Here is a 17,657-nt window from a genome sequence, read left to right as displayed (position 1 = left end):
TCTGTATGTGGAATGTGATAATACAGAAGAATGTGTTAATCAACCATATAGCAGATTTACAATCTAATTTGCAGAAGCATCACCAGCATGTCCTGAAGCTTGGAGTTAATGAGAGGATAAAGAATAAAATTAAATGGAGTGTAAGTAGGCAACACTGTGCCAATTTTAATGAGTCAATTACACTATCAGGCACTTTAAATTTACAATTCCTTACTGAGAAAGAAATTAAACCATGCAAAGTCAAGAAAAATGGAAGGCAGATTTAACCAGCTTTCTTATTGCAGAACAGAGCAGAAAATTTGCTAATGCTCTTGTAGAGCTCAGCCAAGCAGGGAAGGCAGACTGAAGCTTGTGCTAAACGTCAGCTGCTGTTTAAAGATCCTAATTTTATAAGGCTGTTATCACCTACCATTGTCTAAGTAATGTCTCAATCCTACATCAGTTCAGAATCTCAATCTTAAGTATTTTCTAATGGCTAGTTTTATTAATTTTCAAATTTATATCTACTGTCCCACATCCACATACCCTTTATATAGAAAACATAAGCTCATAGAAGCCAAAAAAAATCACATTAGAGAAAAATATGGATCCATCAAACAAGTAACAAATAAACTAACCAGCTACCCTTGCCCAACTGTAAATTGCACCCTCACATCCACAGTACTTCTCACCTTTTATTGTCTTACTTGGTGTACTGAGTTGCACTTAGACTTTAAATCAATTTTGAGTCATCTAGGATCTTTCAGTGCTTGTTTTGCTGGGACGTTATTTAATTTTTGGGATAGCGACAGCAACCTGTTTCTTGGCAAGGTCTTCCCCTAAGGTGCGGCAGCAGAAGCAACAACCCTAAGCCAACAGTTCACGTATCACTAACACCAGCTACAGCAATCCAGGAAGCCTACTGAATAAAAGCCCTTTTAACAGTGCTCCTCGATGCTCTGCTGAGTTTGCTAAGATCAGAACCTTAAATAGGAACATACACACGTAGCACACAACAAATAACAGTCTTCTCCGCAAATTACTTATCTCACAAATTAGGGAACTGGGCTGCAGAAGACAAAACAAGCACCAGTAAAGAGGTTACCTCTAACAGTAGGTCTACAGAGTCCACCTGAACCTCTCGCAGTCCAACTATTTGAACGACATGCTTGCCATCTTCTCTTGCAAAAAGTCTGAAAGGGAAAAATGGCTTGCAGAAAGGAAATTTCTGAAATCTCAAATAGAAGCAATGGAAACACATGTCAGTGCTATGACACGATGTGCAATATATATCAAGGCTGCCAATTAGGGGAAAGATAACACTGTCATTCACTTATTTTCAGAAATAGCTGAAGAGCTATTTCTTTTATAATATGTACTATTCTTATTTCACTGTTAAAAAGATATTAGCAATGCATTTCTGCTAAAATAGGGAGCAGGAATATAATAAAGCAGACAAATTAATTTTGATGTTTACATTTTAGACTTCCTGTCCCTCTTTGAACTGCATCTCAGACCTTCTATAGGAAGTTCAGACTGTGCAACTTATGCTTTCCTCAAGTTTTCAAGGTTTTTGCACGGCATGGATTTTATAGCAGCTTCCACAGCTATAGAGTCGGAGTATGGAGCAACTCTGCTACGAATCACACAGAGGTAAATGTTACACTATGCAGGAAAAATATAGCCATGACATATGCATGGCAGAACGCTTAATCTCCCCCATCAATGACATGTAAGATAGCTAATGGACCTGCAGAGAATACCCTCTGCCTTCCTAGTAAAACCACTCCTGACAGTAGATTACACTACCTGGTTTATATCCAAAGAGAAGTCCTTGAACTATCACTCAGTATTAAAAAGGTCCTTCATGACTGTACTGGAGAAAGGGAACACACATACACACTCACACATAGGAATAGGTGTTTGCAGAAACACGTGAGCAGATGTTCGCTCCCCAGTGTAGAAGGCCTCCCTCTTGGCTCAAGCCTCCAGTATGGATGCTCTCAGCATACTGCTCTCAAGGGTGCTAAAGGCCTCCAGCTGACAGATAATGTTCCTTTGAGATCACGTTGGAAAGATTTTACCGCTGAGATATTAACTGACCATTGTTTGAGACTTCAGACCACAGTAATTTTTTTTCGACCAAGCATGTTCTGAGCTGTCTTGATTTCCATTCCAGATGGAGCTCCTGTGGGAGCACACATCTGTCTGAGCAGACTCAGACAGAGTCTGGGGACTCTGGACTGGGGAGTACCTGGTGCTTCTGCTGGTGGGTGACAGCAGTGCCACCTGCAGAGGCATGCTCTGGTTGAGTCACTGGGCTGCCAGGTAAAGGAGTTGAGGAAGGGGGTGAGCAGACTCTGCAGTGTCAGGCATGACAGGTGGGAGATTGACAGGCTCCTCAGAGACTGCAGTAGCAAGAGCCTAAGCCCAATTACACAGCAGAAGGGACAGCCAGTGGCTATGTTCAAGCATAGGGAAGAGAGGGACTCCACAACAGCGGTCACCGGAAACGCTTCTGCCAACAGGAAGGCTCTATCTGCAGATGTTTAGCTGTTATATTATGCGTATCATAGTTTAAGTAAAGCAGTGTGAGTTCATACCTCAGATGGGGCCTTAATTTTTACTCCCCCCCCCCCAATCAAAATAACGCAAACCACTATTCCCTATCAATGCCACAGTATTTAATGCCAGATTCTGCCCTCCTCTCTCACTAAGTAGCTCCCAAGAACAACCCTAAATAAATATATAAAATTTATTATAAATGGTAATATGTTAAATGCAATTGCACAAAACAGTAACAAAGTGATTTATAAACAGTAACCAACCAATTCATAACCCTAGTTTTACAGCGACATGTCTCTTTATTTAAATACCTCTTCCTTCCATTTAGCAGATCATAAAGCTGTCCACAGTAGATCTCATAAAAACTGATTAACACAAGGAGATCTTTCCTTGACTGTGGTGCTTCCAGGTGTCTAAAGATGTCCTTGGCAGCCAACGCATAGAGACCCGGGTTCCGGTGGGTACCTATCATAGTGTAAGTCTTGCCAGCACCAGTCTGTCCATATGCAAAGCAGGTTGCGTTGCCTCTGTAACGATAAGTTATATTTTTAGTGCCACATCTGATGCATTCATGTCTATTAAAAGGGATTCTGCAATGTAAATATCTATATATAGAGCTGACCCTTAGCAACGAGGTTCAGTTTGCATCCTCATCTGGGAAGCTGCAAAACACTTAACAGCGATTCCCGAGCACACCCTATGGAGGGTTGGCATGTCACGGAGTGCTGGCTCTCTTCCTTCTTTCCTGATGCCAAAAATGCATTTACAGAAGCTGACAATATATTATTATTTTTCCAACTGTTTATCTGCTACAGAGATATTGTAGGATTATGAATGAAAATCCTTTTGATTATGAATCACAGAGAAAAATGACTGCGACGCAAGGTGCGAAACAGCCACAAGTCAGGTTCTGTATTAACACACAGTGTTCTCAAAGATTAACACCCCAGCACTATAATTTACTGAGCAAAGTTAGTTTATCTCAAGCCGCAGCCCTGCATGCGGCTAAGTCAGTCTGATGACTTGTTGCTGCCTACGGGAAGGTTTTGCTCTTCCATTTCTCTCTTCTCAGCTGTGGGACCTACAGCATCCTCTGTGCTGGCTCTGATGTTTGACTTTATGGTACTAAAACAGCAGAAAGCTTTCCACTGTTTTTCGAGTTAGTTTTCTGCTGTTTCAGTGGAGTAAAGTAACTCGGGGAGGATCATGAAATATGTCAAAACCAGCTTCATGTAACCTATAGGAATGTGGCTAGGAGGAGGGGAAGGAAGATCATTCCCTTTCAGTGGCAGAGAGCTATAGGTACCCTCACTTCAACTAGTGAAAATACAGTCTCAGCTTATTCCAGATTACTGCATCTCTGTCATCATGCCATTTTAACGTTATAAGGGCAATGCACATAAAATGTCAAGTAGGTCTCAGGATACGGCTTTGCAGCCTTTCAGGCCCATCTAAGCTGAGGCTACCACATGCCTGTCTCCCCTTCCCATCCTGGCCTTCTGCAAGCACTGGCGCTCACAACTATGAGGTGAAGAGATTCAGGGAACTGAATCAGCCAAAAAACAAATATCACAGAACATGATTTTTTTTAAAAGGTTTTTTGGCTGGCTGACTATCTGGCTGCAGTGAAGTGAGTAAAACGTGGGACTGCAGCACAGACAGAGAATACTTTCTTGCCAGTATAGACTGCTAAATTAGCTTACCATGGGGTCAGATGAGACCCAATGCCAGTGAAGGGAAAGCAGCAGGAGGGACAGAAAAGTGGGGGGAAGCTGAGAAAAAACAGTGGCATCTCTTTTGGTGGCATCACTGGCTTGACTGTAATGTGAATCTGCCTTTATTGATTATTACTACATAGCAAGCTATAAACCTTATTCTCCCTCTTTTACTTTCGTCAAAAGCGTGATGTTTTGTGTCTCTTCTGCTGATACTCAGAGATATTTAGTAACGGAAAGTTCCATTTTTGTTAGTGTTCAGCACAGGCATGTAATTCTTGCCTTCAAAGACTCAAAATGTAATTATATTCAAGCTTGTTACGTTGTGTGAAAATAAGATTAGCCATGTAAAGCCAACATCAATTTGTCATTAGTCAGGAAACATGTAATTACAATTAACCCTCTAAAAATATAAATCAATAAAATAAAAATAAACCACAAGCTAAAAATAAACCACAAGCTTATTAAACAGTTTCTATTTCCATGTGAACTGCACAAATACATGCAAAAATATCTCACAACTGCCTCATGGAAGAGGTAACATTATTTCTCTACAAATGAGTAAACCAGGGCACTAGATAGTTTGTGCTATATCACACAGAAGTCTTTGTTAGAGCAGAGATTAGACTCCAGGAATCCTGACACCCATTTATTTTATTTTATTTTTTAAATGTTCTAGGTAGGCCATTCTGTCTCCTTGTTACAGTTGAGGCCCAATTTTCCTTTATTCTTATTGAATGCAAAGAATTTTTTCCGGATTTATTTTGTCAAAATTGTAGTCAAAGACATTCTAAATGGGGAAGGGTACGTGGAAAAAGAGAAATGAATGTATTCTCAAAAGAAGAAAAGAGTAAAAGGAAAATTAAAACAGTATATGAAACTGGAAAACAAAAAGGCAGAAAATAACAAACGTATGCACTGATGCCCTACCCGTTAAAAATATGCTGAATGAGAGGATGAGCTGTCTTCATATACACATCCTGATTGGTACATGACTCCCCAAAGACTTCATCAAAATAAAAAACATGCTGAAAAATAAACATGATCTTTTACATGAAAAGGAATATGTCTCACTTCCCCTTCACCCCATTAGAACACAAATTACAACAACAGAAGTCTTTCCAGTGACTTCATATGGCGTTATATCAGGACAAAGCGACATGGCAAATTCGATATGCAGCATCACATCTGCAGGAACACACCATTACAATCAACCAAGAGAATGACGGTAGGAAGAAAAAAAGAAAGCAAAGATGCTTTAATCTTCCATCATTCTGAAGCAGAACATACAGCAGCCTTATGACAAAAAGCAGGAGAAAACTAATAAAAAAACCCCTCATCTATTCCTGAAATGAATCAGCCTACAGATGTACAGTAAGACTGCAACAGTAAAAACAACTCAAAATTAGTCCTCAGTTGTGATTAGCTGTCTCTGCTCTCCAGACTCAAACCCTTTTTGGGCCAGAGGAGACTAAACTATTCCGAAGCAAAGCTGGACTGTATTATCTCAGAAGAGGGCAGAAGGAAACCCTCAGGGTTTGATCCAAAACAGCAAGGTCTCTAGAAAGACTGCAGCTGAGTTCCTTTTGAACTTTGGAACTGGTCCTTCTAGGTTAAGGATGCTTTTTGTGGGGACAGTCATATAAGCACCTCACACTTCCAAAAAAGCTTCCACGGACTGGTGTCTAACATTGCACTCTAATGACACAGTGCATGGTAAATTAATGTAGCAAATCTCCAGGACTGATAACCATTTCAACGATGCACAAACAAGCCACACTGGCACATGTGAATTTTAAACCAGGGAGTCTCAGCAGCTCCCAGGACAGATCAGCTCTGCGACAGGCCTGCAATTTGGGTCCCCAGGCCACAGAGCTGGAGCATGCCCCAGCTCCTGTTTGGTCCATACCCCTGGGCTTCCTTTCTGTAGGAATCAGGGATGGAGGCAGGGTGAGTAGCCAGACTTAGAAGCAAGGAAGTACTCTAGGGTCCTGCAGTAGGGATATGGCTTTCTTGCCATGGCATACTTCTGACTGGACAATATTGACTTATAGCAAGATTTTGATTACCAGAACAAAATTAACTAGCAGTTATTTCAGTGCTGGGATACCAAGGTGATAGGCCCCACACAGATGCCAAATATAGCTAGCCAGATGGAGGGAGTGGGGTGGAATGGCTGCATGTGTCACACTGTAAAAGCTGGCATATGAACCAGGCCTCAGAGAGCTGCAAACCGATTTTTTACTGGCTACTCTGAACAGTTGTTTCCAGGATCCTGACTGTAAAAATAACACACAGCAGAGTGGGTATGGCTTGCTGCTCTCTAGAAATCAGTTCTGTTCCTGGTGCTGTCGGTCAAAACTGAGAATTTGAACTATGACAGCACAAGATCCTTGGGATTTAGAAACAAAGACCAAAGGGGAACTTAATTTTCAGAAGCATTTAAGAACTAAGAAGGGGAGGGGGCGAGAGTATTTGTGATTCCTTGAAACAAACTTCAGTGCTGAAATAGCGTGAAAAGGAAACTCCTCACTGAAGTACCCCGGAAAGTTACTAGGGGATTCTGCGGTGGGCAGTTCTACTACAACAACAGCATTTAGCAGAGGGTTTTATCCTGTGCAAAGAAAGCTGCCAGAGACATGCTTTTGAGGACGTAAAATTGTCAGGTTTTCTGCCACAAGCTGGCACAAATCAGAAGAAATTCAAATACAGTTACGCTGAACAGATAGAAGAGCCCACCACCTATTTCTATGCAAGAAATACAGACAGACCTTTTCTGTTTCCCTTTACTGAAATCCCAAGGGGGTTCTTGGCTGGGTTCACCATTAGTACAATTTGCTTTATTCCACCATGCAAGTGACTAGCCCATAAACATAAAATGTAAACACAATACATTACCTGCAAAATATATTGGGTGAGATCAACTGCCTCCTTCTTCTCATGAAGGAGTAGGGTTTCTTTATCTTTCACTGTGATGATGTTAACCTCCCCACGTCGCTCCTCTCTTTGGCCCAGGGGACGTTTTCGGACACACACTCGGATTTTTTCACTCTCTGTCCATGGAGTTTCTTTCTCAGAGGTACCTGATCTACAACAAAATTGTAGTTTTGCATTTTAAAACCAGGTTACTACACAACGCAGAATATGTGTAAATATGACTTGGATTTCTAGCTTTACCAGACAAATATTTCTGTCACACTCATCAAAAAGCCCTCACTGTGACATGGTGGACTTCCTGCTGTTTTTTGCTAAATAGACTAATAACTTGTGCACTTTGTTAAAATAATAGTAGTATTTATACAGCTATGTCTTCAACCAAACGAATAATGATTTTCTGCCTGGATTTGAATGTCAGTTTGTCAGAAACAATCACTTTAATCAAGCGCTGACTTACCGGAGAGTACTGTTTCTGCCATGCTATCCAAATGCCCTTCCAAAAATCTCTTAATGTAACGATTGAAAACCAACATATACTAGTTGCCTAATAAATTAAAGACAAAAACACAGCAAGGACACAAGTTATTCAATATCTCATTACAACTACAAGCTTGTAATGTCATTGCTGTTGTGCTGCATGATTCCTCAGAAGCATACAACACGCAGATATAAATCTCAAGATGTAGTCTCAGTTCACACAAGTAATTTTTACTTGTAATTGTATTCTCATTAATTTTAGTATGGCTTTCCTGTGCCAACCAGGATCAGACCCTGTTTTTTGGATGGAAACTTCTTTCCCCTGAAAGACCATGATACTTGAAATAGGACGCTTTAGCTTATAAGCCACTATAAGCTTATGGATATCACTGAGCACCAGATGTTGTCAACAAATGACCAGAGGCTCTAAAGTTTGTTGACCCATAGGGAAAGCCTTTTTTTTTTTTTTGTTCTAAAAGCTTGAAGGAAAAAGGACTAACTACAAAATCTCAAGAAAGGAAAAACTGAAAACTTGGCGATTCTGTGTATGACAGAAAAGGCATAAATTCTTTCTTGTACAGATGAACATTTAATGCATGTATTTTGTATGGGGACTGAATACGCTTGGATTCGATATGCTGAACCTGAAGTTTAATTTTCTATTAACCTTTCTTAAATAGAAATTATATTTTATGAAAAAGTATATTTGTATATTATTAGCATAAAACAAACCTTGAAACCGACCATTAGAAACCTGATTAGACAAAAGTCAGAAGAATCTCCATGTCCTGTCTGCTAACATGAAAACCAAGTCATTTGCTGCAGCCAAATGGAAAATATATTTAAACATACTAAAAAAGCTGTTCATCTTTCCTCAGTCTTAAATCACTCCACTGTCCAGGGTTACTTGTAGATGGGATTAGATTAGTCTTAACAGTGGTCAAATCCCAAGGGGACACGCGAATGATTCAACAAAGGAGATGGACACTCACAAGTCAGGAACCGCTAACCCAACTGCCAGCGGCCTGGCCCCAAGCCTGACATGCAGAACATGTGCTCTGTGGTCAAAGCAGGGGAAAGAGAAACTCAGGCATATCAGGAGGATGCAGGAAGCCCACAAGATGAACGCTAGTGCTAAGCACAAAGGAATGTGCTTAGAAGAAAGAAGAACAAGAAAAGAAAGGGAGAACAATAGAGAGCATAGCTCTATTGCAGGATTCAAGAATCTTAAAATAAAACCTATTGGAACAGCTAGAGGAGTTTATTTTTTACTTTCCAGCCCTAAGAACCCTGCCCTTTTTGTTGCACCTTGGCTCAGTTTCCAGAGGAGACAGAGAATGCACCAAGATGCCAATCTTATTTACTCCTCTGGAAGGCAGGAGTGGCAAGGTTGAATTCTTTTCCAGTTTTAAACCTGGATCTCTCATTTCACAGGTAAGTGCTCTTAACTACTAGGCAACCATAGTGCTTTCCCACTGTGGCAACAGCATCTGCTCCATCCAGGCTATGTGCATGCTCAACAGGAGTTGTCACCAACCCTGACTCCATGGATCCTTCCTCACCACACCTTTCACGACAAGCTCATACAGCTTCCTTTGCCTGCAGTAGGTGGTAGCCACTCATCAGGTGTTTGGCAGCACACATCTTCACTCTGGATCCAGTAAACGTCTTCACACGAAGCTCGACATGCTACTGCTTGCCATCGAACGCATGCACTCCTTCTGAAGCAGTTCATGAACCACAAATGGTATACTGTCCTGCCTTTGGGACCTCTGCACAAGGTTATCATTTTGAAGGTTAGCACTATGATCCTTATGACAGTCTCATCGCTGCATTTTAAAACAAAGCTGCCACAACTGCATTGCAGTGATCTGGATTCTCGTAGAACGTGTGCAGGGAGGTATGTACTCAGTCTGCTGGATCAGGATCTGCAGGAGACCTAAATGCAGAAGCAGCTAGTGCCTGAATCCTAATCAGGTTAGGAGGAGAGGCCTGGGAGACATCTATTAAGTTTGGATACTTTCAGAGGTAGTGATAGCTGACTGAGGCCTTCTTAGCTCACAATTTTTGACTCAAAGCAGTCAGTTTACACTGCGCTTATCTGCACTCGGCCCAGTGTAAGCCAATAAAAGTTATTTTGTGCTTTAAAAATGTTTCCAGGGTTGATTTTCCAGGGGTCCAAGATAACTGTAGCCCCCTGTTAGCAACACTGGGAAACAGCATGCACGTTAGGGATCACGTGCTCAGGGAGCAGCTGCAAAGCTTCCCTCTCGTCATCGTCTGTATCCAGTCCCAGTTAAATTCATTCTGTTTCTTTTTAAAGCTCCAGTTCAGAAATTCTTTATGAACAAATATAACTATCACAGTATGCATTATTTTTACTGGGAAAAACTTCACAGACTTACCATCAACAGGCAACACTGTATTTTGGAAAATGATGTTTTGCAAGATAGCCACATTGGGGGGGGGGGGGGGGGGGGGGGAAGGGGGGAAGAGAGAAAAAAACAGCCCAAACACCAAGAAAACAAAGGCTTCTATCCTGCAAGATAGTGAAAACTATTCTTAGGCAACCTTGGCAAGTAGCAGCTGGCAAATTCAACTGATTCTTTCTACCAGACTTGGAGAGTGTGAAGTGCTTGTTAATACATTCTCTCCCTGTAAGATCTTGCATTGCTCTGTGCAACTTTTACAGCATTACAGTTTGCTTATTTGGGGTCAATAAAGACAGATTCTCCTCCCCAGTGCAGAAATTATCATGATTAACTTGAAATATGGTAAAATAAAGGAGATGAATTATTACCTGATACAAGAATGAGGTAGTCCATAATTATACCCTGAAATATGAGTTATTCTTTGTATGATGGGAGTTTCAGAATCCCCCAAGAGAGGAGCAATATCATCAGATACTGTAGCACAGTCCAGTTCACTTTTTGTGCATATTCCAGGAGTATTTAGGTCTCTTCTAGCTATTCTAATCAGCTCTGAATCATGTGGTTGAATGTGTCCCAGCATTTCCACTAGACTGTCCCTCTCTTCATTGGCACTGAAATCAGTTGAACCGTATGATTCAGACTCAGAGTCTTTCACTGCTCCATCATTTTTCTCAAAGAAGGACTCAAAATGCAGTTGTCTACGGGGACCTGATCTGGTCACCTGAGGCTGAACAATAAGGCCACTTGTTTGAAAATTTTGCTTTTTCAAGTCTGCTGCATCTTCCTCTTCTTGCATAATTTTGATTATTCTAATGAGCTGAAAAAGACGTTTACGGTCATTCATGTCGTGGACCCCCAGTTTGGTATAATCTTTCATGGAAACCTTGGCAAGCTCATCAATCTTCTGAAGACCAAAGGCAGCAAAATATGGATAGTATTTTTCAAGTTCTGCCTCACAAAGGCATTCATAAAGGCATGATGCCATCTTCAAGCTAAAGCCTACAAGAAACCAAACAAAAAAGTATTAGATTCATATGAAACATCACGACTGACAGAATTATTAATGAAGTAACTACGCATTTCCCCAAATGTCGTTATCTGCAGTTAGGATAGAAGCCTGTCACACTTCAAGTTCCAAAACACTGGACTGTCAAACAATAAGGAATACAGCAATAACAGAAGTACATTAAATATGAAGCAAAATTTTTACTTATGAAATTGCATTTTAAAATGATACATAGAAATGCACAATACACAGTTACTTACTGCTGCAGAGTTCCTACACATCTGATGCCTACTTGATAAATGCCTCAGCTACTGAAACCCTGTCCTCAAGCTACAGAATGTAAAATGCCTAATTTTAGATACTCAATTTAATATCAGGACATGTGGTCTAGTGTGGTTCTGCAGCTATCCCTGGTTAACTAACCAAAGGAAAAGAAATTGCATTTGTCCTCACCTAAGGCTGAATTATTAAGACTGTTCATCTTACAGATGAACTCCAGCAAAGTCAGAGTTTTAGGTTTCCTTTAAGTGTAACTTTCTATTGAATTTCATGCATCTTGTGAGCATTTCTAGGTGTACTTGACAGAAAATCCAAAACATTATGCAAAACCTGAAACATTGAATTTATCTAAAACTATATAGGCTACTGGAACTCTGCACTTGTCTTCTTGGGAAATCCAAAAAAAACCCAGCATATATCATTGAAAGATACGTGAAAAAAAAAAAACCATCCTAAACACATGTATACAATACACTTTGCTGCTGTTTGTATCCAGATGGCCAAATATCTGCAGATATTTTCACTTATTCTGTAAAATGGAAAAATGATAGCACTTCAAACATCCATTGCCCACTACCTTCGTATGTGTTTGTTCAATCTAGGACCTTAGCAAATACAAGTCTTACTCAATTTAGGATGTGATAATATCATTCAATAAAAACAAATTATTTAAGGCTACAGTTTTTTCCCCTATAATTCAGGATAAGTTCTTCAGCAGGATTTTCAAGCATCCCTACAATAATATCATATAAGAAAATAAGGTCACCAAATATCAGCCCAAGGTTGATTTTAAATCATTAAAATTATGACACAGTTAGAATAATAACAACAAAACAATAAAGATTCTATTAAAATGCTGATTGCATAAGACATAACAGAGGCCAAAAGATGCATTAGAGGACAACTAAAATGACTTTGGAGCTGGAGTCTAAGCTGTAAATAGCTGTTAGCCATAATAAAATTATATGAGTCAGCAGCAACAAACTTCAAGACAAAAGCAAGTGTTATATAGGCAGACTTTCTTAATGCATGTGTAACGCAATTCTGAATCTTGAGGTAAAGCCAGAGCCACTGCTGAAATTATTAGATCCAGGGAGGAGGAAACAAAATCCACAAGGAGGATGGCGAATGCAAAGATCACAGAGGCTAACAATTACACACGTACAAGAGCTTTCACAAGCATTCAGAGTTTCGCAAATTCTTTAACAGGTACATTGCCACAAGAACTTCAGATTTCATTTAGAGGAGGGTTATGTTTTTGAAAAATCCCTATCTTGCATAAGGTAGCTAAGAACATAAAACAGGTCCTCTGTAAATCTGTTCACTTACGCTGCCACAGGAAACCTCTTTTGTTTGATTAAAGGAGCAGATTCCTATCGTCCATTCTTGCTCTGTATTCTAGATTATATTTACATCATTGCATATGCTTCACTTAAGTACAGAGTGACCAAAACAACAAGGTAAAAACTAATTCTGTGTTAACCTATATTTGAATGATATTGCTGGGCATTTCCCAACACATTTCCCAAAAAGAAAACAATGGACAAGGCTGGAAGTTATGAGTCTTAAGGTCAAGGTTCTAACGAAAAAATAAATACAATCTAATTAAATACCCATAAGTGACTACACATTCAACTTTCCATCATTAGCGTAACGAGGGACTAAGATTCTCAAAACATGGAAAATCCAAGAAATACAGGTACTACAGAACATATGAGAAGACTAGCACTGAGCCACTTAAGCGGCTCTGCACGGCTTACTGGCTAAGGCTCTGTGCCATATGAAAGCAACTAAGCTGCTTCTTAATGGAAGCTGGCCCTGAAAGTAATATAAGTACTTTTGCTGCCCCAGATATAATGAATCTTACTGGATCTAAGTGGTTCCAGAAGGTAACTTCACTGTCTCTCCATTCATGAAGCACCTACTTCACAATCCAGGAAAACTGAATATTGGCTAATAAAGGAGTAACAAATTAGTTAACCTTGGGAAAAATGAAGCAAAAGTCATGATAGGTCCCACCATTTCTGATCATTTTAAAACTCAAGAATAGATCATTTTCTAAATGATTTTCTCTGGTTCACACAAGAGGTAATTCAGGGGAATTACAGTTGTCAGAACAGATGATCACAGCGAACCCTTCAGGCCTTCTGATCAGCAACGTTCTAAAAGAATGGAAAGCCTTTCTCCCCCTAAAAAGAAGAGCTTAATTCACCTGATATTTTAGGCATAAAAAAAACTGTACAGATACTGTTTCTCAAACAGCAATACAATACTCCAAAGTAAATTAGCCTTGTAAAGAAAGAATTCTAAACTGTCGATAACGCCATCTTCTGGCAAAAAGGGGGAAGACCCTTACTTTTCTACAATGAGTAACAGCCAGCATTCCCTCAGTTACTGCCAGGTTCTTATTTTGTTTGTTCACGCGAGACAAAACTGTTTTCTGGTGCATAAAAATGCAACATTCTTCAAAGCGATTGCTTAATATCAAAGCCCAAGTCTTGTTTCCAACAAAGCTGTGAGTGACTTCCCTGAAAACAGGATTGAGACAGAATTCTTCAACTTCTTAAAACAGCTGGATATAACATATGTTTTGAGGAAGAAGGGAGTCAATTTGGAAGCAGAATTCTCTATAAGCACCTGATTATAGGGTCAAATAGCCTAAGCCTTAAGAAGAATTTTTCATTCAATCTGTATTCTAACATAGAGCATTATTTATTGCAGTTCAGTGGTTGCTGATCTCATTTTAGCCTGCAGAAAGATTCAGCTTTACTTTGAAATTTTCACTTTCCTCTCAAATAAGGGACCTGCTTTTGCTCTGACAAGAAGGTGCTGCAGCAGGTTGGTCACACAAACAGTTAAGTCATCGGTTAAGTCCAGAGCATCCTACTTACTAATATGCAAGTTCACAGTGAAGGAGGAACAGTTAGTGATGATATACCTTACTGCTAGAACAGAGAGATGTCTAAGCAGTAGGATATCTGGATCAGGCTCCAGTCAGGCTATTGTCTTTATGTGGCAAACTTGAGTTCTCTACAACTAATTTCTTACGCAAAGGAGTCTTTTAAAGATCTTAAAAACCTGCCAGGCTCTGGTAATGGGTAAGTATCCATTGTAAAAAGCATTAGAATTGTATGTAAAGGGGCCAACACAAAGCACAGAATAAGATCATAGTTTGTCATCAGAGAACTGTACTGTTTTGGAAATAGGAGTTTTTTTAATAGGAGTTTTTCTAAAGGCATAAAGCTGGAAAAAAAAAAAGAGTCCGGTATAAATAGCAGAAACCAGTGATTATATCTTACATATTCTGAAGAAAATACACTTACCACAGAATTCTGCTCTAGGAGTTGCTCTTCCACTTTAAAATGCTTTTAATTATTAATTAGCTCTTACATTGATCTTTTCACTCTCAATGCACTTTTCAAAGCGGAGAAAAGGCTGGCCTTCACAAAGATGCTCAGTGGCTGTAAGTTACTGTTCATGAACTAAAGCATGTAAAAACCCCACACAGACTATTTTAGGAATAAAGCAGTCTCAGACCACTGTATCTTGATTCTTACTAACCCCTGCTACAGTAAAGATCTCAGTGCAGTGTTCACTTGAATAAAACACCCACATGCAGTCTTATCTCAGTGTAGCTCACTCGTATTTACCTGACGATTTTAACTGGTTTTCACTGATACTTCTGAGTTTCACCACTGAGACAAGACCCAAGTATCACTATAACTGTATCTTAAACTGGGGAAATGAAGTCACAGCGAAGTGAAGAGACTTTATATAGCACTCAAAACCTTAAAATGTGAACTACTGCAAGTATATATTTAATTCTGCAAATAATCTAGGATTATCATTCTCAATCATAAACTCTGGCCTAATCATTTAATAATTTTTTCTAGGAACAATTCTCAAAGGCATCAGATAAAAGTAATAATTGTTAAACCTTACTAGCATCTTTTTTTCCCTACCTATGACTTTGTAGCGTGTCAAACACTGAAGTACCCTTTGCTTTACAAACACCTTATAAAAATAAAAGTTAAGAACCTAAAATTTGTAAACACATGTAGCAGGTACTTATGCTTCCTCTCCTGATTACAGCTATACCAGTGCATTATACTTCATTACTTGTAACCATCTTACCCCGAAAAAGTCTTCGGCACAACCTTCGCGTCAAGGTGTTTGATGGTTTTTGAGGTATAGAAGCAGAAGACTGGAATGAAACCAATCTTTCCTGACAACCCTACAATGCAGAGAAGAGACACTTATTAATTCGTGTCAACGGTCATTCATCTATGTTTCTTATTCCTCTGAACATTAAGCTCGTTTTTAACTGTGGTCCATAGCCAAATTTGATTTAGCCCTCCAGAGGAGAACGGCTAATTTGCCTTTCCAGGACACCACACGAAATGCTTTACCTTTAACCATTTTGACCTCCATTCTCCTGAACACTAGAGCATTCTTATGAAGGACAGAGTCATGGTATGGTTGCCCTTTCATAAGCACAAGACATGTAATAGGAGACAGTATCTGCTATAAAATAAAATCATAATTTTAATTTAAGACTGAATTCAACAGGTAGCAAGCTACGAAACACAGTTTGAAACATTTATTTATTAGTGCGCCAGATCCTTTTGTAAGATCATAGGATTACACTATGTAACTCCCTGTGCATGTACACATCTTGGATTAAATATTCCGTTGGTTGTTGCAATGAGCGTTACAGCAGTCCATTTTGAAGATATGGGGGACAAAATTTAATGCTAGCAATAGATAACCATCTATGGCTTCTGTATAAGAAAAGTAATTGGAAAGGAAGGAATATATTTAATGTTAACTGATAAATATTTTACAGCTGGACCACGTAAAAGATGTCTTCTCCCTTTATCAACATTCCAACTTCCTTTGCTACTGATATATGCCTAACACGGAGTTAGTTACTGGATCTACAATTAATTTCAGTGTTCTTTGAAAAAGACTAAAAAGGACAACTTAATATTGGGGGGTTTTTTTGTTTTCAAAAAAATATTTTTTAATTTGCAAAAAGATTGGCAATTGTTAGAATTGTTCTCTCATACTAATTATAGTTTGATGACCTCAGCAGAAGGGACTCCATCCTACAGCTGATACCCGACGACAACTGCTTAAAACAACAGCTGCATGGAAATGGAAGTGTCTAATATTCAGCCGCAGCTAAGAAAATAATCTATGAGTTATATTAGGATGCCGATTATTTGAAAATTGTGCTCAAGTGTCTCTTGCAAGCAACATTTACCAAATAGCTTCCAGCACTTATTTAGTTTTGTAACTTCAGCAAGGCAAACCACTGTGCATCTGCAAGTATGCTTCAGACTCAGAGGGCACATGTTTACTGAATTTGGTCCCATAGCGAGAAACTTTGTATTTATAGTTTCCCCAACTTGAATTCAGTCCCAGGGTGCTGAACTTTGTATTTATAGTTTGCCCCCACTGGGAGAAGCCCCCACATTTCACCAACTGTTTAGATATTTCAGTTCAGCCGGGGAGGGGGGGAGGAATTCAGAACCACCCCGAGCTGTGGCGTTGCGTTGCTCGTGGCTACCCAACCACAAACCGGCCGTGCGTTGTACGACGTGTCTGTATCACAAATGGAAAGGGGGTGGGGGGGGGGAGGACATAGTTTCCAGACTGAGACATGAGCAGCACCACACAACTACTGAGGCCGCGACGACGGGGCCGCGCAGGCAGGCCAGGGAACACCCCGACGACACATAAGAAGGAGCTAACGCCGTTACAAACGCCCCGCTGCAGCCGGAGCGTCCCGCTGCGCCAACTGCCAGGCCCCTCCCGGGGCCGCCCGCATTGCCGCGATGCCTGGCGGCGCCCCTCCGCCTCCGCGTGCCCCGACGCTCCGCGCCCTTCGATCTCCCTCCCCCCCCACCCCCTCACCCAGTTCCGCCTCAGATTTAGTTTGTTTTTGGCTCCCCCCCCACCTCCCCGCACGTACCGGAGCACGCGGGCGGCGGCAGGCAGCTCCCAGGAGCGGGGCTCCGCGTCCCCAGCGGGCCGGGCCAGCTGCGAGGAGCCCCCGGGGCCGCCCCCTCCCCCGGCGCTGCCGCGGGGGTAGGTATCGCCGCCGCCGCCGCCCGCGGCCCCCGGAGCCGCTCACCGGCCGCGGCGCCGCTGGAGCGAAGGGAGGGCGGGCGCGGAGCGCGCCGGCCCCTCGCCCAGGCTGCGGCAGCGGCGACTAGGCCGCGTCCCCATGGTAACGGCGGCTTTCCCGCTTCAAACGCTCGC

At 40.9% G+C, this 17,657-nt stretch overlaps 1 protein-coding gene across 2 annotated transcripts in view; it reads right to left on the bottom strand.

Annotated features, from left to right (window-relative positions):
• LOC138064671 (kinesin-like protein KIF24) overlaps positions 1-17,466 on the bottom strand; it is a 36,273-nt gene extending 18,807 nt beyond the window's left edge. The window contains exons 1-7 of one of the 2 annotated variants that reach the window (XM_068928338.1): positions 17,368-17,466; positions 15,525-15,624; positions 10,474-11,104; positions 7,158-7,347; positions 5,190-5,287; positions 2,856-3,071; positions 1,085-1,172 (exon numbers count right to left, since the gene is read on the bottom strand). In XM_068928338.1, the coding sequence (XP_068784439.1) occupies positions 1,085-1,172; positions 2,856-3,071; positions 5,190-5,287; positions 7,158-7,347; positions 10,474-11,090 (1,209 nt within the window). In that variant the 5' untranslated portion in view covers positions 11,091-11,104; positions 15,525-15,624; positions 17,368-17,466. Of the gene's footprint in view, positions 1-1,084; positions 1,173-2,855; positions 3,072-5,189; positions 5,288-7,157; positions 7,348-10,473; positions 11,105-11,371; positions 11,412-15,524; positions 15,625-17,367 lie in introns of those variants that run through there. The other variant, XM_068928339.1, reaches the window with a different exon arrangement.
• Positions 17,467-17,657: the final 191 nt, after the last annotated feature.

Source organism: Struthio camelus, chromosome Z (genome assembly GCF_040807025.1).
Source record: "Struthio camelus isolate bStrCam1 chromosome Z, bStrCam1.hap1, whole genome shotgun sequence".
Lineage (NCBI taxonomy): Eukaryota > Metazoa > Chordata > Aves > Struthioniformes > Struthionidae > Struthio > Struthio camelus.
This window is presented reverse-complemented; position numbering and strand designations above follow the sequence as displayed.